The sequence below is a fragment of the Strongylocentrotus purpuratus genome, unplaced genomic scaffold (assembly GCF_000002235.5).
Source record: "Strongylocentrotus purpuratus isolate Spur 01 unplaced genomic scaffold, Spur_5.0 spur5_scaffold_21, whole genome shotgun sequence".
In the NCBI taxonomy this organism is placed as follows: domain Eukaryota; kingdom Metazoa; phylum Echinodermata; class Echinoidea; order Camarodonta; family Strongylocentrotidae; genus Strongylocentrotus; species Strongylocentrotus purpuratus.
This window is the reverse complement of record NW_022145607.1, coordinates 39,334,748-39,358,340: the sequence shown is the minus strand read 5'-3', so window position 1 is coordinate 39,358,340 and position 23,593 is coordinate 39,334,748. Positions and strand designations below refer to the sequence as shown.

Here is a 23,593-nt window from a genome sequence, read left to right as displayed (position 1 = left end):
TTACCTTTGTAATAAATTCCTTGCTAATAAAATAACTAAATAGTTCCCGCGTTTTGTTTTTGCTTTTGAATGTGACCTTTTGTGGATGACCAGTTGAAGATGTGAATGCATATTTTGATTGAGTTTGTGTCCATATACACATGTCTGTGAGATTCGTTGTGTCTGGTTCGTTTTGTTTGGCTTGTGCTAAACGGTCGGGTCGCGTTCGGGTTCCTTTTTGAAAGTTAGCATATGGTGTCTTCACATGCAAGATTCTTTTTCCTTTTCATATTTTTCTTATAGTATACAAATCCATTCATATGACATTGATAATGATATTATGATTTATAAAGAGGATAGTTATAATTATGATAATGGGATGAAGATGGTAACAACTGTTGCGCACCTGTTGCGCCCTGGATCCGCCACTGCATGTCATATCGAGTATTAACAAAAACAAAGGACATGTGCGAATATACCTCCACACAAGAAAAAAATGATAAAAAAAACATTAATAATAACATAGACAAAATAATCGATAAACTTGTACTTCAAGGAGACACAAATATGTCTCCATTGAGTGGGTGTTTCCTAGAAGTAATGCATGTCTTCAAAGACCCAGGAAGTTTCCAGTTTGTGGAATTAAATCAAATAACAATAATAATAATGATGATGATAATATTTCTATAGATCTGACATTTGGGAGACATTTTGGTGTTATTATACCTACCTATAGGAGACACCCACATGAAGGAGACATTTTCGTGTTAATAAACAAGAATTTATAACAATGTTAATAGAAATGATAATAATGATAATAGTTATTATAATTATAACGATAATAGTAATTTAATATAGACTAAGCCTATGTGCAATCCTTATAACCCTTTAGGCTTGTATGAAGACTAATAGTATGTTCAAAAATCTATAAAGCAAAACATACATTTTAATTATGTTACATTTATATATATATATACATATATGTGTGCATGCTCAGTATCACTATCATTAGGAGACATGTCTCCCAATAGTATGAGAAAGACAAAATGTCTCCCTTTTGTTGCTCAGATAGTAATGAAACGTAAAGGAGACATAAATTACGACGGTATATCTTTTACCGAAAAAGTGTGTCTTTGAGGGTAAAAAGTAATTAAGTAATTGAAAGACTCTGGTTTGAAGATCTTTTCTGCGAAATAAAAACGAAAGTTTGTATGCTTGTTTTAACTTTATGGTACCATTTTGCTACTGTCTCCAAAATATTGATTTTTATCACATGTCTTCCGTATGTGCAATCCATAGTTATATATATATATATATATATACAAATCAAATGTTTGAAGTGTTACATTGCCAGGTTTAAGACTAATACCGGTAATTGGACAGGTGCACATTGAGAATCAACCTTCTATTATCATCAGAGGATTTTTGAAGATTATCATAAACAGTCTGGTAACATATTTTTTCCCACTTATTCCGAAGTGCCAGATTTTGTGTACATGTTTTGAAATACATTTTTTTAAATGAGATATTTTGATATAGATAGATGGTATTGTGTTTTGTTTCACAGACTGCCTCTGCACTACATAAGTTCCTGAGTGATTCAAAACGAGACTTTGACAAGGCTGAGAATTTAGGACTTCAGGTTCGACGTGCTCATGTGAACACGATATTACTGAGTAAGTTATCTGCTTATATCATGTGTTAGTGTTCATCATCAAAGCAATGTAGAGAGATAAATAGATTACAAAGAGAAGTAGTGAGCTCAAATGCCAAATGGTATCCAGGTCAATTTACTTGAGGAAAAAAATTCAAAATTCTACTGTTGTTATTGAAATATTTAATAGCTGTTGGTCAAACTTAGTACACGCTATATTAATTCGTAATTTGTGTGTAATATTGCAATTATCTCAAATTTGTATGTAATAATGTAGGCCTAATATGTCATTTGTATGTGATAATGTAAGTTGTATGAATGTAATAATGTAAAGCGCATAGTGGATTGTCATTGATGAATATTTTGCGCTTTTTATCAATCACAATTATCATTATTATTATTATACCTTTTTGTATTACGCCACAGGGAGAAGAACTGAAGAAGTATTTAGGTGACATTTTAAAGATCATAGACTCGTTACGGTCCGTCTTGCCCGCTGTTTGTTACCACAATAACTTGAGAACCATTAGAGCAATTCAAACTTAAAGGAAGTATGAATGTATGAATGTTAGTCTCATGGGCTGCTTGTCTCATGGGCTTTGTAGTCTCATTGGCTGTTAGTCTCATGGGCTGTTAGTCTCATGGGCTGTTAGTCTCATTGGCTACTTGTCTCATGGGCTGTTAGTCTCATGGGCTGTTAGTCTCATTGGCTACTTGTCTCATTGGCTACTTGTCTCATGGGCTGTTAGTCTCATGGGCTGTTAGTCTCATTGGCTTTTAGTCTCATTGGCTGTTAGTCTCATGGGCTGTTAGTCTCATTGGCTACTTGTCTCATTGGCTACTTGTCTCATTGGCTACTTGTCTCATGGGCTGTTAGTCTCATGGGCTGTTAGTCTCATTGGCTTTTAGTCTCATTGGCTGTTAGTCTCATGGGCTGTTAGTCTCATTGGCTACTTGTCTCATTGGCTACTTGTCTCATGGGCTGTTAGTCTCATGGGCTGTTAGTCTCATTGGCTTTTAGTCTCATTGGCTGTTAGTCTCATGGGCTGCTTGTCTCATTGGCTGTTAGTCTCATGGGCTGTTAGTCTCATTGGCTGTTAGTCTCATGGACTGCTTGTCTCATGGGCTGCTTGTCTCATGGGCTGCTTGTCTCATGGGCTGTTAGTCTCATGGGCTGTTAGTCTCATGGGCTGTTAGTCTCATTGGCTGCTTGTCTCATGGGCTGTTAGTCTCATGGGCTGTTAGTCTCATGGGCTGTTAGTCTCATGGGCTGTTAGTCTCATTGGCTGCTTGTCTCATGGGCTGTTAGTCTCATGGGCTGTTAGTCTCATTGGCTACTTGTCATATGGGCTGTTAGTCTCATTGGCTGCTTGTCTCATGGGCTGTTAGTCTCATGGGCTGCTTTTCTCATGGTTTGTTTGTTTGTTTGTTTTTATTTCCGAAATCCATATATACATACAAGTTTTAAAAAACATACATATAAAACACATTTCAAACGATAAGAAAGTAAGTAAATGTGTAAAGTATAGACAAACGGTTGGATAGCCCATTTCAGAATCATTTTCAAAATGGTCCTGTTCTTCCATGGGGTCCAAAAGCAAAAATCATATTAATTTACATACAATATCAATTTTTATAAAAATCAAAGTAATTTACCAATACACTACCCCCCACTTCCCCCCCCCTTATCGTTCTCCCTAACCTCACCACCCCCGCCACCCTCTCGATACTGCCAACCCCTCCCTCCACCCCTTTCCAAGTCCTCCAGTGTATCTCTGTCATAACATTTCAAACTAAACTTTGTATTTCTTTATTAAATATAGCCAAACTTCTTGATTGTCGAATGTGCATAGACAATCCATTATACAATTTACTTCCGCGATACAGAAACATACGCTTACAATTCTGTGTTTTCGGTTTAGGCAAAACTAAATTGGTACTTCCAAGGGCATAGTTAGTAGTCTTAACAATGAACTTCTCTTTCAAATATACAGGTGCCAAATCGTGAAATATTTTATACATCAAAGTATAACTGTGCCTAACTTGTCTCTTTTCTAACATTTCCCAATTTAAAATATTATGAATTTCACTGATTGGTTTATGTTCAGATAATTTATATTTAAGAATAATTCTACCTGCCCTGTTCTGTAATTTTTGTAACACGTCTACTTGAGACTTAGTGCCCGAATGCCATAACACGTCACCATAATCAAAATGTGGCATTATTGCGGCATTATATACAAGTTTTAACCCAGTCTCATTAACATAGTTACGCAACTTTCCTAAGAAACTAATCATTTTTCCAACCTTTTTACATAATTCATCGGTGTGTACATTCCATTTTAATTCACAATCAATAAAAATACCTAGATATTTAAATTTGTCACTTGAACAATATCATTATCATTAATTTTTAAGTTCAACCTACTGTTTCTGTTCAACATATATTTAGTGCCTATCAGCATACTAACAGTCTTAGTACAATTTATTTTCAACTTATTACAATTGATCCAAGAATATAACTTATGCAATTCAATATTCAAAACATTTTCAATATTACAAGGGTCTTTATCTGAATAATATATAACGGTGTCATCTGCATAAAGGTGAACCGAACATTTTTCAAAACAGGAGGGCATATCATTAATAAATATAAGAAATAGTATGGGGCCAAGAATAGATCCCTGGGGTACCCCGTGTGTAAGGGGTAGTTCTGACGACAGCGTATTATTAATCGAAGTTATTATGCGTCTACCATTTAAATAGCTTCTAAACCAATTCAAAGATGAACCCTGTAGACCAACGCCAGAGGTTAATTTTGCCAGAAGAATTCCGTGGTCTACTAAGTCGAAAGCCTTTTGAAGATCCACAAAAACAGTGCCTGTGTACATCCCTTTGTCCAGTGACATGAGCCAATCATCCGTAACTTTTATAAGTGTAGTGGTCGTCGAATGATTAGACCTAAACCCTGATTGTTGTTTGGCCAACAAATTATTGTTCGACAAGAAACGGGTGAGTTGCCGCTGCACAACTCTTTCTAAAAGCTTCGACACACAAGGTAAAAGAGAAATCGGTCTATAATGATCAGGATTAGCTTTATCTCCCTTCTTAAATAATGGAATTATCTTGCCTATTTTCCACCTAGTTGGAACCACACCTTCACTAATTGACCTATTTATTAGGTATGTGATGCTCCGAACGATTTCGGGCCCACACAGTTTCAAAACAAAGGTACTAATCCCGTCAACACCAGTAGACTTCTTATTTTTCAAAGCAAAAATTTCTTTAAGAACATCAGCTATATCAACAGGGGATAATTCAAAAGAATTCTCATAGCATACAGGCCTTTCTTCTAAAATAGGAACATATTCATTTGTACATATACTAGCAGCTACATTGGCAAAGTGTTTATTAAATTCGTTTGCAATTTTATCATTTTTACTATTCATACTATTAAAAGAATCTGTCGATTTATTAGGCAATAATAACTTTAAAATTTCCCAAGAATTTTTACGACTATGGCAGTCACGTATTTTATCAGAATAATATAGTTTCTTTGCTTTTTTAATTTCATATGTAACTGTATTCCTCATCTTTCTATAACTTTTCCAATCATCTTCATTTCTAGTTACTTTTGCTTTCTTCTTCATTTTATCACGTTGTTTCATCAAATCAAAAATAGAATCATTAAGCCATGGAGAGTGTTTTTGCTTCACCCTTTTAGTCTTAATTGGCATATGTTTATCTACAATACGCATTGCACATTTTTCCCATTTATCGACAGCTTCATCAATAGTATGACTAGTTTCTACCTCTGTCCAATTCTGTAATCTGATATCGGTTTTAAATGAATCAAGATTAACACCTCTTGATTTCCGAAAAGTGATTAACTTTGCATGAGTGCATGTGTTGTTTGAATTCTGAACCTTCCAAGATAAAAAACTCAACGAGTGATCGCTGAAACCAATATCTATAACACCCCAAGAATCTACATTTTCTGGCTGATTGCACAACATGTGATCAAGAAGAGAGCTTGAATCTGACGTAACACGTGTACATTCCATAGTATTAATTTGATGCAGGTCATGTATATCATTTAATTGACAATATTTTTTACATTCAGAACTTAGAGGCTCATGTAAAATATTCAAATTTATATCACCCATCAAAACAACAGATGAACGATTTTCTTCTAAAAAAGTAAGCATATCTTCATAAGTTGATAAGACTTCACATTTTGAATTTGGAGGTCTATACCAATTACAAAACAAAAGGGGTTTACATTTCTTTAATTCAATAAACAAAATGGCAACTTCTAAATCTTTACTAGAGTCATGCAACACCTGCTTATAAGTAATACTTTCGTGGACATAAATTGCAAATCCACCTCCTTGCCTGTTACGGTCTTTACGGATCAAATTGTAATGAGATATTTTAATTTCTGTATCCTGAATACTGTCGTCCAATCTCGTTTCATTGAGAGCAAAAACATGAATATTATTTTTGCATAATATTGATTCAATTTCCTCAAAATGTTTTAATAGGCTTACGACATTCAATTGCGCACAATTAAAACCATTTTTATTTAACTGACCATATTCAAACGATTTATTTTTATACTTCTGTTGTTGTTTTTGAGTTGTTACTGTATCTTCATTTTGTATCGCCACATTATAAAAGGGCAACTGTTCCATCGTACATTTTTGACATTCCCAACCACAAAACTGTTCTAATGTATTTTCATACCGTTCATTTGACACACCACAACATAATATGTGTACCCATTTGTTGCACTTTGTACATTTGAGGCCTTTCTGGTTTACCATAACCGACTTACTACATAAAACACATGGAAATTTCCTAACCATCCTACTAAATTACAATAACAATAACAACAACACCAAAAATAACAACAATGTTCATGTAAGTCCGTCAAGTTCGCGTATCAATAATAAGACGGGCTTCCCTTGATAAGTCATTTTCATAATTTCCTGGCTTCTTCTATTGATGAAACTAGTTTTTTAATGTTCGTTCCAGAGTTGGATGCGAGTGTGACAAATATGCGCCCATCCTGCGACCATGCCGCCGTGACATTCGAAGACGATCTGGTTTGTTTGAGTATATCATAATTCGGTTTCGTAAGGTCTTCATTGATCGAAATACCTGTATTTTTGAGACGTCGTCGAGATTTCAGTATAGATTGGCATACGCGGTAGGACGCCAATTTGATGATTATCGGTCTACCGCGGTTGTCTTGTCTGCGGCCGGACTCGGACACCTTGGACGCCCATGATGTGGAAGCCGTAGACGTCGACGATGTCGATGATGATGTGGTTGTCGAGGACGGCTGTTTCTGCGATGATGTTTGTGTAGAATGACGAATGTTGGCGTTGTTTTGATCTTTCCGGGGGGCCCCGATTCGATGGCTCCTCTCGATGTCTTCGATGCGGAGGTTGATGCCCAGCTTCTCCTTCGCTAATTGCAACATTATTTCGTCTGTGTTTTCTTCCCTTGATTCAGGCACACCAAATACCCTCAAGCAGCTTCTCCTCGAGTACTGCTCAGCCTCATTTGATTTGTTTTGGAGAATGGTAATCGATTCTCTCTGCTTTTCCAAACTTTTCTCCAATTTCTTAATTTTGGCAACTTTGGCGTCTTCTTTGATCTCGAGTGAAAGAATTTTCGCTTCATTCCGCTCTACCTGCTCCGTCAGTCTCGTAATCGACTCCTTTACTTCTTTCAACTCCTCTCTCATTGTAGATCTGACTGCATCCTTGATTAATTGAGTAAACTGATCACTCTCCAGCATTTCTTTAATAGTCAAGGATTTCTCAGTGACCGACTCAATGTCGATTGATGGAGTCTGTTTTTGATTTCTCGTTGACATGGTTTGTTTGCTGCGGGCCATTTATAACTATAAACCAGTGTTTAATGTTCACTTGTGTTTACAAAATAGAGTAGTCAAGCATATACACAAGTTCAATGTCTCACCTAGTTTGTATCTTTAACATTCTTCAGAGTCACCCAGTCGGAAATCAATTAGCGAGTATACGGGCGATGAATACACCAACTTTCCCGCCAATCGCGACCCGGGGGGTGGAAGCACCGAAAAATATCATGACCATCGTAATATATGCTGGCATTTTCTACCTTAAATTCACGAGTTGTAATCAAGTCCTCATCGTCCAAATTGTCCAGGGAAGCCCAACTGTCGTAATATCACGCTGAATCTTACATTCTAGTACCAAAATGACTTCAAAATCAGCAGAAAGTCCAAGTTTGAAGTTTGAAGTTTCATGGGCTGTTGGTCTCATGGGCTGCTTGTCTCATGGGCTGCTTGTCTCATGGGCTGCTTGTCTCATTGGCTGTTAGTCTCATTGGCTGTTAGTCTCATGGGCTGTTAGTCTCATTGGCTGTTAGTCTCATGTGCTGTTAGTCTCATTGGCTGTTAGTCTCATGGGTTGCTTGTCTCATGGGCTGCTTGTCTCATTGGCTGTTAGTCTCATGGGTTGCTTGTCTCATGGGCTGCTTGTCTCATGGGTTGCTTGTCTCATGGGCTGCTTGTCTTATTGGCTACTTGTCTCATGAGCTGTTAGTCTCATTGTCTTTTAGTCTCATTGGCTGTTAGTCTCATGGGCTGCTTGTCTCATTGGCTGTTAGTCTCATGGGCTGTTAGTCTCATTGGCTGTTAGTCTCATGGGTTGCTTGTCTCATTGGCTACTTGTCATATGGGCTGTTAGTCTCATTGGCTGCTTGTCTCATGGGCTGTTAGTCCCATGGGCTGCTTGTCTCATGGGCTGTTGGTCTCATGAGCTGCAGGTCTCATGGGCTATCTGTCCGTTGTGCTGTTGGTGTCAAGGGCTGCCGATCTCATTGCTGGTCTAGTTGGCTGCTGGTCTCATTGGTTGTTGGTTTAGTTGGCTTTTTGGTTTAATGGGTATTCAGTCTCGTGGGCTGAAGCCATCACAAGTAAAGTTATCAGATGATATTGCCATGCCACATGTAGTGGTTGAACCCACAATCTTTACCTGTCTAGTCAGGTTGTCAACTTATTCCTCTTTCACACCTTCATACCATAGAGTGGGGCAATTATTTTAAACTCACTATCATTGTGTGTTCTCTTCCTAGGAGATGCAAAGTTATTGGATTTGTGGAAAGCTATGATTCCCACCAAGGTATGCACCAGCTACAAGTCCTATTTAATGCTATATTTGTTTAACTGAAATGGGTTCAGATGATCGGATTGCAGATGTGGCTCCAGTATAGATCGGTATCGGATTGGAAAATCTGGAGTAAAATTTAAGCCCACTTTTGCTGGCACACGTTTTCTATTTCCACTGCCATTCGAACTTAAAGTCATTTTTCTTTAATTGGTAATTCAAATTTGTTGTCTAATTTTTTTGTAAAATAAGAAGGAATATAGGGCCCTGAATCAACAAAGAAGTACACCTTCACTAAACCGTAAAGTGTATATGTAGTTGACAACTAGGTAATTGTTTCCTCAGAAAATCCTGAGATCACTGCCAACTGTGAAGGAAACTATCAAAGGAAATTGCTTTTATGAACTGAAAATGCTTTTAGTAGCTGTCATTGTGTGCCTTCTCTCTATATGAGCCACATATATTGTCAATTTTATTTTCCTGCTTGGATTCATTTAGAGTGGACAACGAGTTCAACAAGTTCAACATCGAAACATTTGCAGGGTGAGCTTTGGGTCTCCCTCAGTACAACAAGAAGTACAGGTATATTAAAGAGATCAATCTTTGCAACATTCCTCTTGTGTCTAGAGACAAAAATGTAGAAATGTAGATGTAGAAATGCATAAAGTTTTAATTTTTGCATAATTAGGCTATAATTATTTAAAGAATGCATATACACTATCTTGTTCCTTATGTGAATACATATAGAGATGCACATTTGCATATTCATCTGACATTTTGTGGCTGAGACCATGTGGGAGGGTGGGTGGCTGTTAACTGTACCTCTGCTGTCCATCTATTTATTTATATTCAGTTTATTGATAGTCATTTGTGTATTATTATTTGGTTGTTTATTCTTATTTGGTTGTTTATTCATATTAAGTTATATATTCATATTTAGCACTGTCCATTGGTAATGCCTAGGTCATATTAAAAGGGCGACGAGTTCACGATTAGTTCAGGGCTTGTTTTTTTGGCCCTTTTGGGCCTGTGGCCCTAGAGTGACCAAAGGTCTGCCCAGCCTTTTTTTGCTAATCGGGAACACGCCCAGCAAGTTATAAGTTTAAACCAACTTAAAACCAAACTCGACGTCAAGCATTTTTTAATCGTCTGAGTGTAATCGGCACACATAGTCCGATTTGTCGTCAGGCAGCCTGCCGATTCCTGCTGGCCACCCAAACAGGCATTGCCCAGTGCCTGGCAGGTCATCAGCCAGGCTCCCTCGTATCTCCCTCGGGGTCCTGCAGGTGTACGGTAGGGCCCCTGCCTGCTTGTCCGGGATATATAAAGAGCCTTTTCCTTTTCCATCTCATTTCACATACCTCCACGAGTCCAAGAGAGGAGAAATGGCACCCGTACCTCTGGAATGCTTTGAGAGTTACTGTGCTATGGGTGCGACTGGCTATGGCACGGTACACCAGGGGCGCGGCAAAGTGTTTTCCAAATTGGGGGGCACCAACAAAAAATGCCACTTCCTGGAGAAAAAAAGGGCACCCTCGAAGTGAAAACATATGCCATTTTTAGACATTGGTATATATATATATATATATACCCCTATATTGTCATGATTGTGATTACATTATCAGGGATGAGATCAATATTTGTTTTTCTCTTTACATGGTTCAAGATGCTGCTTAAGCATCATAGTTTGCAGTTGGGTATGATGGTCTGGATATAAATTCGCGAGTGAGAAAAGTGAGCGAACACAAATTTAAAGATTTGTGAGGTCGCAGTGGGAAAAATTACATTTACATTATATATTTCATTATAAAGAGGAAAAAACCGAAAAAGAGATTTTTGCTTGATCAAAACATGAAAGACTGAAAAGACCTTTTGTATAATTACATCAATTATCCATGCAATTGAGCTTTGGGGGAAATTAAAGAAAAGGGGCTCTCAGTTGCTTTAAATTAGGGGCGCATGTTATAGCAAAAGAAAAAGGGGGACTTATCAGAAGGGAAAAGGATACTTATAAGAAAAGAAATGATATACATGTGTGTATCAAATTCCCCTTTCAAAGTGCGCTCCCTATGAATGGGTTTGGGAGAAAAACGAGAGAAAGACACCAATGAAAATGGTCAAAGGTTGTTAAACCTGTCCCAGCTAAAGCGAGTGTACGCATACTTTTTCATAACCCGGGTAGCAGCTAGCTGTGTTTGTTGATGTTTTGTTGCTACATGAGCTTGAACATGTTGCTAGCTAGATGGGGTGGGGGCTTAAATTTATTTGTTTTATTTGTATTTGAATAAGCTTTGTAATTAATCCAATTTTAATTTATATCGTTATGATAATATATTTATTGAAAATCACATATTTATTAGACAAAATGGTGAACAAAACAATATTTTGTTAAAGTATAGTATAGATCGGTATCGGATTGGAAAATCTGGAGTAAAATTTAAGCCCACTTTTGCTGGCACACGTTTTCTATTTCCACTGCCATTCGAACTTAAAGTCATTTTTCTTTAATTGGTAATTCAAATTTGTTGTCTAATTTTTTTGTAAAATAAGAAGGAATATAGGGCCCTGAATCAACAAAGAAGTACACCTTCACTAAACCGTAAAGTGTATAATGTAGTTGACAACTAGGCAATTGTTTCCTCAGAAAATCCTGAGATCACTGCCAACTGTGAAGGAAACTATCAAAGGAAATTGCTTTTATGAACTGAAAATGCTTTTAGTAGCTGTCATTGTGTGCCTTCTCTCTATATGAGCCACATATATTGTAAATTTTATTTTCCTGCTTGGATTCATTTAGAGTGGACAGCTTCATCAACGAGTTGGTCGAATCAGTTGCCCGAGGGGCTTGCGGTCTCGCTCAGTACAACAAGAAGTACAGCAAGAAGTACAGGTATATTAAAGAGATCAATCTTTGCAACATTCCTCTTGTGTCTAGAGACAAAAATGTAGAAATGTAGATGTAGAAATGCATAAAGTTTTAATTTTTGCATAATTAGGCTATAATTATTTAAAGAATGCATATACACTATCTTGTTCCTTATGTGAATACATATAGAGATGCACATTTGCATATTCATCTGACATTTTGTGGCTGAGACCATGGGGGAGGGTGGGTGGCTGTTAACTGTACCTCTGCTGTCCATCTATTTATTTATATTCAGTTTATTGATAGTCATTTGTGTATTATTATTTGGTTGTTTATTCTTATTTGGTTGTTTATTCATATTAAGTTATATATTCATATTTAGCACTGTCCATTGGTAATGCCTAGGTCATATTAAAAGGGCGACGAGTTCACGATTAGTTCAGGGCTTGTTTTTTGGCCCTTTTGGGCCTGTGGCCCTAGAGTGACCAAAGGTCTGCCCAGCCTTTTTTTGCTAATCGGGAACACGCCCAGCAAGTTATAAGTTTAAACCAACTTAAAACCAAACTCGACGTCAAGCATTTTTTAATCGTCTGAGTGTAATCGGCCAGTGCCTGGCAGGTCATCAGCCAGGCTCCCTCGTATCTCCCTCGGGGTCCTGCAGGTGTACGGTAGGGCCCCTGCCTGCTTGTCCGGGATATATAAAGAGCCTTTTCCTTTTCCATCTCATTTCACATACCTCCACGAGTCCAAGAGAGGAGAAATGGCACTCGTACCTCTGGAATGCTTTGAGAGTTACTGTGCTATGGGTGCGACTGGCTATGGCACGGTACACCAGGGGCGCGGCAAAGTGTTTTCCAAATTGGGGGGCACCAACAAAAAATGCCACTTCCTGGAGAAAAAAAGGGCACCCTCGAAGTGAAAACGTATGCCATTTTTAGACATTGGTATATATATATATATATATATACCCCTATATTGTCATGATTGTGATTACATTATCAGGGATGAGATCAATATTTGTTTTTCTCTTTACATGGTACAAGATGCTGCTTAAGCATCATAGTTTGCAGTTGGGTATGATGGTCTGGATATAAATTCGCGAGTGAGAAAAGTGAGCGAACACAAACTTAAAGATTTGTGAGGTCGCAGTGGGAAAAATTACATTTACATTATATATTTCATTATAAAGAGGAAAAAACCGAAAAAGAGATTTTTGCTTGATCAAAACATGAAAGACTGAAAAGACCTTTTGTATAATTACATCAATTATCCATGCAATTGAGCTTTGGGGAAATTAAAGAAAAGGGGCTCTCAGTTGCTTTAAATTAGGGGCGCATGTTATAGCAAAAGAAAAAGGGGGACTTATCAGAAGGGAAAAGGATACTTATAAGAAAAGAAATGATATACATGTGTGTATCAAATTCCCCTTTCAAAGTGCGCTCCCTATGAATGGGTTTGGGAGAAAAACGAGAGAAAGACACCAATGAAAATGGTCAAAGGTTGTTAAACCTGTCCCAGCTAAAGCGAGTGTACGCATACTTTTTCATAACCCGGGTAGCAGCTAGCTGTGTTTGTTGATGTTTTGTTGCTACATGAGCTTGAACATGTTGCTAGCTAGATGGGGTGGGGGCTTAAATTTATTCGTTTTATTTGTATTTGAATAAGCTTTGTAAATAATCCAATTTTAATTTATATCGTTATGATAATATATTTATTGAAAATCACATATTTATTAGACAAAATGGTGAACAAAACAATATTTTGTTATAGTATAGTATAGATCGGTATCGGATTGGAAAATCTGGAGTAAAATTTAAGCCCACTTTTGCTGGCACACGTTTTCTATTTCCACTGCCATTCGAACTTAAAGTCATTTTTCTTTAATTGGTAATTCAAATTTGTTGTCTAATTTTTTTGTAAAATAAGAAGGAATATAGGGCCCTGAATCAACAAAGAAGTACACCTTCACTAAACCGTAAAGTGTATAATGTAGTTGACAACTAGGCAATTGTTTCCTCAGAAAATCCTGAGATCACTGCCAACTGTGAAGGAAACTATCAAAGGAAATTGCTTTTATGAACTGAAAATGCTTTTAGTAGCTGTCATTGTGTGCCTTCTCTCTATATGAGCCACATATATTGTAAATTTTATTTTCCTGCTTGGATTCATTTAGAGTGGACAGCTTCATCAACGAGTTGGTCGAATCAGTTGCCCGAGGGGCTTGCGGTCTGGCTCAGTACAACAAGAAGTACAGCAAGAAGTACAGGTATATTAAAGAGATCAATCTTTGCAACATTCCTCTTGTGTCTAGAGACAAAAATGTAGAAATGTAGATGTAGAAATGCATAAAGTTTTAATTTTTGCATAATTAGGCTATAATTATTTAAAGAATGCATATACACTATCTTGTTCCTTATGTGAATACATATAGAGATGCACATTTGCATATTCATCTGACATTTTGTGGCTGAGACCATGTGGGAGGGTGGGTGGCTGTTAACTGTACCTCTGCTGTCCATCTATTTATTTATATTCAGTTTATTGATAGTCATTTGTGTATTATTATTTGGTTGTTTATTCTTATTTGGTTGTTTATTCATATTAAGTTATATATTCATATTTAGCACTGTCCATTGGTAATGCCTAGGTCATATTAAAAGGGCGACGAGTTCACGATTAGTTCAGGGCTTGTTTTTTGGCCCTTTTGGGCCTGTGGCCCTAGAGTGACCAAAGGTCTGCCCAGCCTTTTTTTGCTAATCGGGAACACGCCCAGCAAGTTATAAGTTTAAACCAACTTAAAACCAAACTCGACGTCAAGCATTTTTTAATCGTCTGAGTGTAATCGGCCAGTGCCTGGCAGGTCATCAGCCAGGCTCCCTCGTATCTCCCTCGGGGTCCTGCAGGTGTACGGTAGGGCCCCTGCCTGCTTGTCCGGGATATATAAAGAGCCTTTTCCTTTTCCATCTCATTTCACATACCTCCACGAGTCCAAGAGAGGAGAAATGGCACTCGTACCTCTGGAATGCTTTGAGAGTTACTGTGCTATGGGTGCGACTGGCTATGGCACGGTACACCAGGGGCGCGGCAAAGTGTTTTCCAAATTGGGGGGCACCAACAAAAAATGCCACTTCCTGGAGAAAAAAAGGGCACCCTCGAAGTGAAAACATATGCCATTTTTAGACATTGGTATATATATATATATATATACCCCTATATTGTCATGATTGTGATTACATTATCAGGGATGAGATCAATATTTGTTTTTCTCTTTACATGGTTCAAGATGCTGCTTAAGCATCATAGTTTGCAGTTGGGTATGATGGTCTGGATATAAATTCGCGAGTGAGAAAAGTGAGCGAACACAAATTTAAAGATTTGTGAGGTCGCAGTGGGAAAAATTACATTTACATTATATATTTCATTATAAAGAGGAAAAAACCGAAAAAGAGTTTTTTGCTTGATCAAAACATGAAAGACTGAAAAGACCTTTTGTATAATTACATCAATTATCCATGCAATTGAGCTTTGGGGGAAATTAAAGAAAAGGGGCTCTCAGTTGCTTTAAATTAGGGGCGCATGATATAGCAAAAGAAAAAGGGGGACTTATCAGAAGGGAAAAGGATACTTATAAGAAAAGAAATGATATACATATGTGTGTATCAAATTCCCCTTTCAAAGTGCGCTCCCTATGAATGGGTTTGGGAGAAAAACGAGAGAAAGACACCAATGAAAATGGTCAAAGGTTGTTAAACCTGTCCCAGCTAAAGCGAGTGTACGCATACTTTTTCAGAACCCGGGTAGCAGCTAGCTGTGTTTGTTGATGTTTTGTTGCTACATGAGCTTGAACATGCTGCTAGCTAGATGGGGTGGGGGCTTAAATTTATTCGTTTTATTTGTATTTGAATAAGCTTTGTAAATAATCCAATTTTAATTTATATCGTTATGATAATATATTTATTGAAAATCACATATTTATTAGACCAAATGGTGAACAAAACAATATTTAAACTGATCACTCAATGCATTGTCTGCCAAATCCAAAATCAAAGTGTGCGCCAGCAGCTAACAATCGATTATCATTAAACAATAATTCTTCACTTCCGGCCGGGGCTCGCCACAGTGAGTGAATTTCACCGGCAGTATGAATGGCACATGGGGGAAAGCTGCGGTTTCACCTTTGTTTACAACAAATTTTATCGGTATTTCATCAGTGTGACTCCCTCTGGAGCGCCGCCTCTGCGGTAGATGCTTGTGTGACTTGTGTGATATTTTGAGCTGTAGGGATGAAAGTTGTACAAACAAGGGGCATGGACATCAACACCCTATGATGAGCGGCCAATTACCCTAGGAGGCTCAGCAGACATCGTTTATGTCTGCCTGATGTTCGCTCGATGGGTGCATACTTTTTGGTGATTGGCGGGACATCGGAAGTTTGTCAGCCAATCACCATCCAATGTTTAGACCGCATGTCTGCCATTTATCTTGGGGTTACCTGACGCGCCCCCTATAGGCAATGGATGGCGCCAATTCATGTCAAATCCGTCGCCTGATTTCTCCCGGACCACTACACATGTGGTTTAAATGTGACGTAGGCATTAATTATGTTGTATGCTTTAAGAGCCCAAATATTGTCTTGTTATTAACAACTGTGTGATTCATTCTTTGTTCTGTTCTGATTAAACCACCAGAAATCAACATCAAGGTTAATATCTAGATTAGAGAAGCTTAGTGAAGTCACGAGACGAGGACAACTTGCTCTAAATGAATTTGCTACTGCTTCTCCTCCTCCTCCTGCTCGTGCTCCTCCTCCTCGAACAGGATTTGCTGACCTTCCTCCACCCCCACTTCCATTAAAAAGATCTGCTCCACCACCCCCACGCTCACCGAGACTTCTTGGCTTTCAACCCATGACTGAATCTTTAGAAACAGGATTTCTTGCTGGTGGTGCTCCTCCTCCTCCCCCTGGTGCTGCTGCTCCTGGTGATTTTTTTGAAAGACATAGTAACCTCCCTCCACCCCCACCCCACCCACTAACTCCATTAGGGGCATCTGCTCCACCACCCCCTCCAGGCTTGGGATATGTTGAGCCTCCACCAATACATCCACACTCTATAACAGGGATGATTCGAAACAAATTAGGAGGTGCTCCCACACCTTTTCCAGCCTGTGCTCCTCAACCACAAAGGAGTGTTCCTCAATCACTGAGGAGTGTTCCTCAACCACAAATGAGTGCTCCTCAACCACAAAGGAGTGTTCCTCAATCACTGAGGAGTGTTCCTCAATCACTGAGGAGTGTTCCTCAACCACAAATGAGTGCTCCTCAACCACAAATGAGTGCTCCTCAACCACAAAGGAGTGTTCCTCAATTCCAACAACAGTCCTATGCTTCTGATTCCATAACGCCTACTTCAGCATTCTTGTCAGAGGTACATGGACTAGATGAGTCTCCACCCCCACAAAGAATCGCCCAGTTATTCAAATGCTCAAAGAAAAGATCCTTTGGCAGGAAATCTGCCTATTCACCGATGTCTGTACAAGCAGATTCTGTGAAAGCTCTAGATTATTCACCCCCCTCCCCTTCATATTCCCCTACTTCCCCTTCATATTCTCCTACTTCCCCATCAAGCTCCCCACTTCCATCTGCAGATGTTAACCAACAGACCATACATCCACTATCAGAGATTACAAGAGCTTCTCATGAAGAGCAGATGTCTGCGTTCATGACATGCAGTGAAAAGGCAGCTGACACATCAGGTTGGGATACTTTGTCTTCAGCTGGTGAACCAGAATACCAATGGAAGCAAGTTAGTAACAGAATAAAAAATATTCTTCCTCATAGTACAGACTTTAAGACATCTGAAGAAGTAGAATTTTGTGGGCTTGGAATTGATATTGATGATGACTTTGTGGAAGAGAGAAGTGGTGAGGATAGAGGTGTCAGTGTGCTAACTAGAAATAATGAGGATACGGACGGACATGAAATCTTTGTACGAGAGGATGTTGATTCATCAACAAGTAAGGAATTTGGAAAAACTGTACCCAAGGTTCAAGAAAGTGAAAGATGGTCTCCTAGTAGAAAAAGCTTTGAACTAGAATCCAAAGGTTGTGGAATGCTACAAAGTTTTCTATCTAATAAGTTCATTGGCTCTGGTTCATTTGTTGCCCTGGGTAACAAAGCTCAAGCTGTTAGTCAACATTCCAGTCTCAGGGAATTCAAACATCCTCCAGGTATGCAATGTGAATCTGCGCAACGATCGGGTAAACTCTATGGGCAAACTCAAAGTACGCTAGTTGGACCTGAAACACAACCAGACACTTTGGGATTTAATGATAACCCTGCACAAACTGATAATTGGTTTAGACAGTCTCAAAATATTTCTGATGGACTTGCACACCAATCATATAATGTATCAGCACAATATCCAGATCGCCAAGCCAGCAATGCTCTCTTTGATCTTCAAACAGAAAGTGAGCATGGATTTCCTGTAGTCCATTGTTCTAGTGAGCAATCTTCATGTAGTACTAGAAGTAGAGGAATACCAGCTAACAACTTGCCCTTCCAAATGTCAGGAGGACTGTTTGGTAAACATCAGCATTCAAGGGGGCTGTTTGGATCCTCTCAACAATCTGACAGTGTGTTGTCAAGGAAATCTGAATCAGTTCAGCAGACTTCTGATGTAGGAAATGTAGTGAGATCCACAATGTCCTCCTCAGTTGTTGAAGAATTTGGCATACCAAGAGAACAACAGAGGTTCGGTTTTTATACCACTGTACAAACACGTAGTGATGTCTTTGGAGCATCGCAGGGTTTTGGTGGTCTCTCAGGTTCTAATGCTCAAACACATAGCGATGTCCCAGGAGCATCAACAGCGTTTGGTTTAGATGGTTTCTCAGGTGCTTATGCTCAAACACATAGTGATGTTCCTGCAACATCACAGGGTTTAAATTTCGGTCGTCAGTCTGGTGCAGATGCTCGAACACATAGTGATGTCCCAGGGGCATCACAGGGGTTTGGTTTCGGTCGTCAGTCTAGCGCAGATGCTCGAACACATAGTGATGTCCCAGGAGCATCACAGGGGTTTGGTTTCGGTGGTCAGTCTGGTGCTAATGCTCAAACACATAGTGATGTCCCAGGAGCATCACAGGGGTTTGGTTTCGGTGGTCAGTCTGGTGTAGATGCTCAAACACATAGTGATGTCCCAGGAGCATCACAGGGGTTAGGTTTCGGCGGTCAGTCACAGGGGTTTGGTTTCGGTGGTCAGTCTGGTGCTAGTGCTCAAACACATAGTGATGTCCCAGGAGCATCACAGGGGTTTGGTTTCGGTCGTCAGTCTAGCGCAGATGCTCGAACACATAGTGATGTCCCAGGAGCATCACAGGGGTTCGGTTTCGGTGGTCAGTCTGGTGCAGATGCTCGAACACATAGTGATGTCCCAGGAGCATCACAGGGGTTTGGTTTCGGTGGTCAGTCTGGTGCTAATGCTCGAACACATAGCGATGTCCCAGAAGCATCGCAGGGATTCGGTTTCGGTGGTCAGTCTGGTGCTAGTGCTCAAACACATAGTGATGTCCCAGGAGTATCACAGCGGTTCGGTTTCGGTGGTCAGTCTGGTGCTAATGCTCAAACACATAGTGATGTCCCAGGAGCATCACAGGGGTTTGGTTTCGGTGGTCAGTCTAGTGCAGATGCTCAAACACATAGTGATGTCCCAGGAGCATCACAGGGGTTTGGTTTCGGTGGTCAGTCTGGTGCAGATGCTCAAACACATAGTGATGTCCCAGGAGCATCACAGGGGTTTGGTTTCGGCGGTCAGCCACAGGGGTTTGGTTTCGGTGGTCAGTCTGGTGCTAATGCTCAAACACATAGTGATGTCCCAGGAGCATCACAGGGGTTCGGTTTCGGTGGTCAGTCTAGTGCAGATGCTCAAACACATAGTGATGTCCCAGGAGCATTACAGGGGTTTGGTTTCGGTGGTCAGTCTGGTGCAGATGCTCGAACACATAGTGATGTCCAAGGAACTTCGCAGGGGTTTGGTTTTGGTGGTCAGTCACAGGGGTTCGGTTTTGGTGGTCAGTCTGGTGCTAATGCTCAAACACATAGTGATGTCCCAGGAGCATCACAGGGGTTCAGTTTCGGTGGTCAGTCTGGTGCAGATGCTCGAACACATAGTGATGTCCCAGGAGCATCACAGGGGTTTGGTTTCGGTGGTCAGTCACAGGGGTTCAGTTTCGGTGGTCAGTCTGGTGCAGATGCTCAAACACATAGTGATGTCCCAGGAGCATCACAGGGGTTCAGTTTCGGTGGTCAGTCTGGTGCAGATGCTCGAACACATAGTGATGTCCCAGGAGCATCACAGGGGTTTGGTTTCGGTGGTCAGTCTGGTGCAGATGATCAAACAGATAGTAATGTCCCAGGAGCATCAACAGCGTTTAGTTTTGGTGGTCAGTCACAGGGGTTTGGTTTCGGTGGTCAGTCTGGTACAGATGATCAAACAGATAGTGATGTCCAAGGAGCATCAACAGCGTTTAGTTTTGGTGGTCAGTCACAGGGCTTTGGCTTCGGTGGTCAGTCTGGCTCTGGTGCTAAAGCTCAAACACATAGCAATGTCCAAAGAGCATCAACGGCGTTTAGTTTTGGTAGTCAGTCTGGTACAGATACTCAGACATATAGCAATGACCCGGGAGTGTTACAGGGGTTAAGATTTGGAGGTCACTCACTCGTCAATGCTCAGACACACACTGATGATTCCTTTGAAGAAGAGAGGTTACAGTTCAAGCACTCAAGCAGTTCTTTGAAGTCTACTCCCAACCAAGACAAAGATGATTTACATTCAGATGAACTATCTGTAGCTAAAGTAAGTGTGGATTCAAAAATGAATGCATGATGAATATTATTATTTGCTCTAGAGTCGTTTTGATGCCTATAACATCTTAATCTTATTTTTTTGGTTTAAACAATTATCAGACCATAAGCTTTCAGTGTTTTGAAAACCTCTTTCAAAACCATGCTTTGTAGGCTACCATAAATACATTTCTGACCTGATAATTCTTTGATGAAATAATGAAAAATCAGAAATGTCTCCTTTAAAAGTTGAATTTGCCTTTAATTTAATTGTTTGTTCAAATTCTTGAGATCCGGATATAATGTTTTCTGTTTTTTGAAAGTTTTTTTTTAACTTTGATGAAATCAGACTAAGTCATATAGCTCTTCTTCTGAGGTTAGATTACCTCTTTTGAATACCATGCAATCTTGTAGTTGCCAAAATGTTGTAAGAAAGTAATATCACTTGTGGTAGGAATTTAAATTTACTTCAAGAATGGTTTAAAAATCAAAAACATTTTGTGTGTGATCATGATGTAAAAGGTATGAAAGGTGTAGTGAATTTGATATGAAGGAAGATGAAATGAAGAGAATAATGTGATTGATAATGACACAAGGACGGGCTATGGTATGAGTGATTATAGGGAGAAATGAAACAAGGAGAGAAGGATTAATAGTATACAGAGAAAGAGATGCAATGAAGAGATTGGTGAGATTAAAAGTATAAATGAATGAATGTTCAATGCTGGATGAATTCCTTAAGGTTGAACTGTACCTATATAGTCCAATTGTCATAGACAATTGAAATTTACAACAAAATAATTTTTAATGACGTATATTTTGTGAAATATTATAATCCTACAATTTATGATGCAGGCAATTGTGATATAATATAAATGGACAATTCATGTCCTGAAATCTATTAATGTTTAGTTTAAATATGTAGTACTCGAATATAACATTTCAAGGATGTGTACAGTCTACAACTGTTTAAAAAGAATTCCAATACAGTCCAACATTTATCATATAAAAGGGGATGTGTTGAAAGTTGAAGTGAATTGATTTAGAAAATTTCCCACTGCCCAATTCAAAGTTGATACTTGTGATACTGCCAACACAGCCTGAAAGCTGTAGCTTGTCCATTCATTATTTCAAGCAGTCATGTGACCCCCCCCCCCCCCTCAACATGTACCTTGAATCTAGTTCCCTTTTCAGTCCTCTTTGGCATTTAATTGTGATTCTTTCACAATAATCTAAACAACCTAAGGTTTGTTGTTGATGAAAATATTGTTTTTTATGAGTATTTCCTGTTTTTGTCAAAATTTCCCTGGTAGTAATTACCAGTAATTTACTGCCTGGTATTTACTGACCTACCCTAACTAAGATGCAAGGGTTTTTACATGAATACTAGCTGTTTATTGAAACCATCATTAGGATGTAAGGAAGATATGAATGATCTTGTAATCATGATGTACAAACTATTTTAATTTGTCTCAAATCATTTCTTCCAATATCTCATACCATGATTGTTGGTAGAGAAAATTATGTATACACCGATTCGGGCGACTTCTGGTGGAAGTGCGCCCTCATAAGGTGACGCCATAACTGGGGGGCGTCTGACTGCAGCTAGCTAGCTTACATTGCATTGCAGCAGACGGGTATGCTATACCTATACCGAACCTCGCCCAGGCCGGCCAGGGTCGCTGCTCCGCTAGCTAGTAACCGCTCTCGAGCTCTCTGTACTGTCAGCTGGATCGGAGAAGCCCCCCAGTTATAGCGCCGCCACCGGCGGGCAGGTACATAAAACCCCCAAACCGAATCGGTGTATACAAGCATGCTTTTTATGAACATATTCATGAACATGTAGTATGTACCCAAATCAGTTCATACTCTGTAATATGAAATTGTAGTTTGCTATACCTTTGATAAAGTAACGGATTTCATTGAACTGAACATATTCAATGTGACTGTAATGAGATTAGGATATGTGGATCATTTCCCATATTTTTCTTTCAATATAGGTTTCAAAGCCAAATGCGACCTTACACTCAAAGTCAGCTGAACGCCAGGCACAACCTGTCAGAGAGTTGAAGAAGAACATGATGAGTGTTGTAGGGTGTGACATGATGAGTCTTGGTGCACCAGAGCCTGTATTTGGCCTTGTAGCGTGGGGCATGAAGAAAAGCCCTGAAAAGAGAAAAGAGAGGGTAAGTGAGTTCCACAACACATGCTTTGGTTCCATGCTCAATATCCTGCACCATGTTCCTATATGTATCCAGGACAAACCCCTAAACATTACCTAAAACCTAATCGCAACCCTAATCCTTACCTTATGATCTCTGACCAATGTCACCTGAGGAATTGTCCCATAACACAACACTTATAGCAATTGATTGTACAATTGATTTGATTACAATGTGATTGATTGCATTAGCATAGATACTTACCTGCAATCAAGCACAAGAGTTCAATCGTAGGATGAATTGCAAGGCTTTGTGTTACAGGGCCTAGGTCACCAGTATGCGATCCTATGCTATATAGTTTATACTTACCTGCAATCAAGCCCAAGAGTTCAATCGAAGGATGAATTGCAAGGCATTGTGTTACAGGGCCTAGGTCACCAGTATGTGATCCTATGCTATATAGTTTATACTTACGTGCAATTAAGCCCAAGAGTTCAATCGTAGGATGAATTGCAAGGCTTTGTGTTACAGGGCCTAGGTCACCAGTATGCGATCCTATGCTATATAGTTTATACTTACCTGCAATCAAGCCCAAGAGTTCAATCGAAGGATGAATTGCAAGGCTTTGTGTTACAGGGCCTAGGTCACCAGTATGTGATCCTATGCTATATAGTTTATACTTACGTGCAATTAAGCACAAGAGTTCAATCGAAGGATGAATTGCAAGGCTTTGTGTTACAGGGCCTAGGTCACCAGTATGTGATCCTATGCTATATAGTTTATACTTACCTGCAATCAAGCCCAAGAGTTCAATCGTAGGATGAATTGCAAGGCTTTGTGTTACAGGGCCTAGGTCACCAGTATGTGATCCTATGCTACATAGTTTTAAGTAAGCATATATTTTTAATATGATATATTTATTTTATATGA

At 39.3% G+C, this 23,593-nt stretch overlaps 1 protein-coding gene across 13 annotated transcripts in view; it reads left to right on the top strand.

Annotated features, from left to right (window-relative positions):
- LOC577455 (protein mono-ADP-ribosyltransferase PARP4) overlaps positions 1 to 23,593 on the top strand; it is a 99,030-nt gene that overhangs the window by 65,280 nt on the left and 10,157 nt on the right. For 9 of the 13 annotated variants that reach the window (XM_030994762.1, XM_030994772.1, XM_030994771.1 and 6 more), the window contains exons 28-34: positions 1,547 to 1,655; positions 8,762 to 8,808; positions 9,292 to 9,375; positions 11,591 to 11,683; positions 13,833 to 13,925; positions 16,348 to 17,463; positions 22,502 to 22,687. In XM_030994762.1, coding sequence (XP_030850622.1) covers positions 1,547 to 1,655; positions 8,762 to 8,808; positions 9,292 to 9,375; positions 11,591 to 11,683; positions 13,833 to 13,925; positions 16,348 to 17,463; positions 22,502 to 22,687 — 1,728 coding nt within the window. The remainder of the gene's footprint in view (positions 1 to 1,546; positions 1,656 to 8,761; positions 8,809 to 9,291; positions 9,376 to 11,590; positions 11,684 to 13,832; positions 13,926 to 16,347; positions 17,464 to 22,501; positions 22,688 to 23,593) is intronic. The other 4 variants (XM_030994767.1, XM_030994768.1, XM_030994774.1 and 1 more) reach the window with 4 other exon arrangements.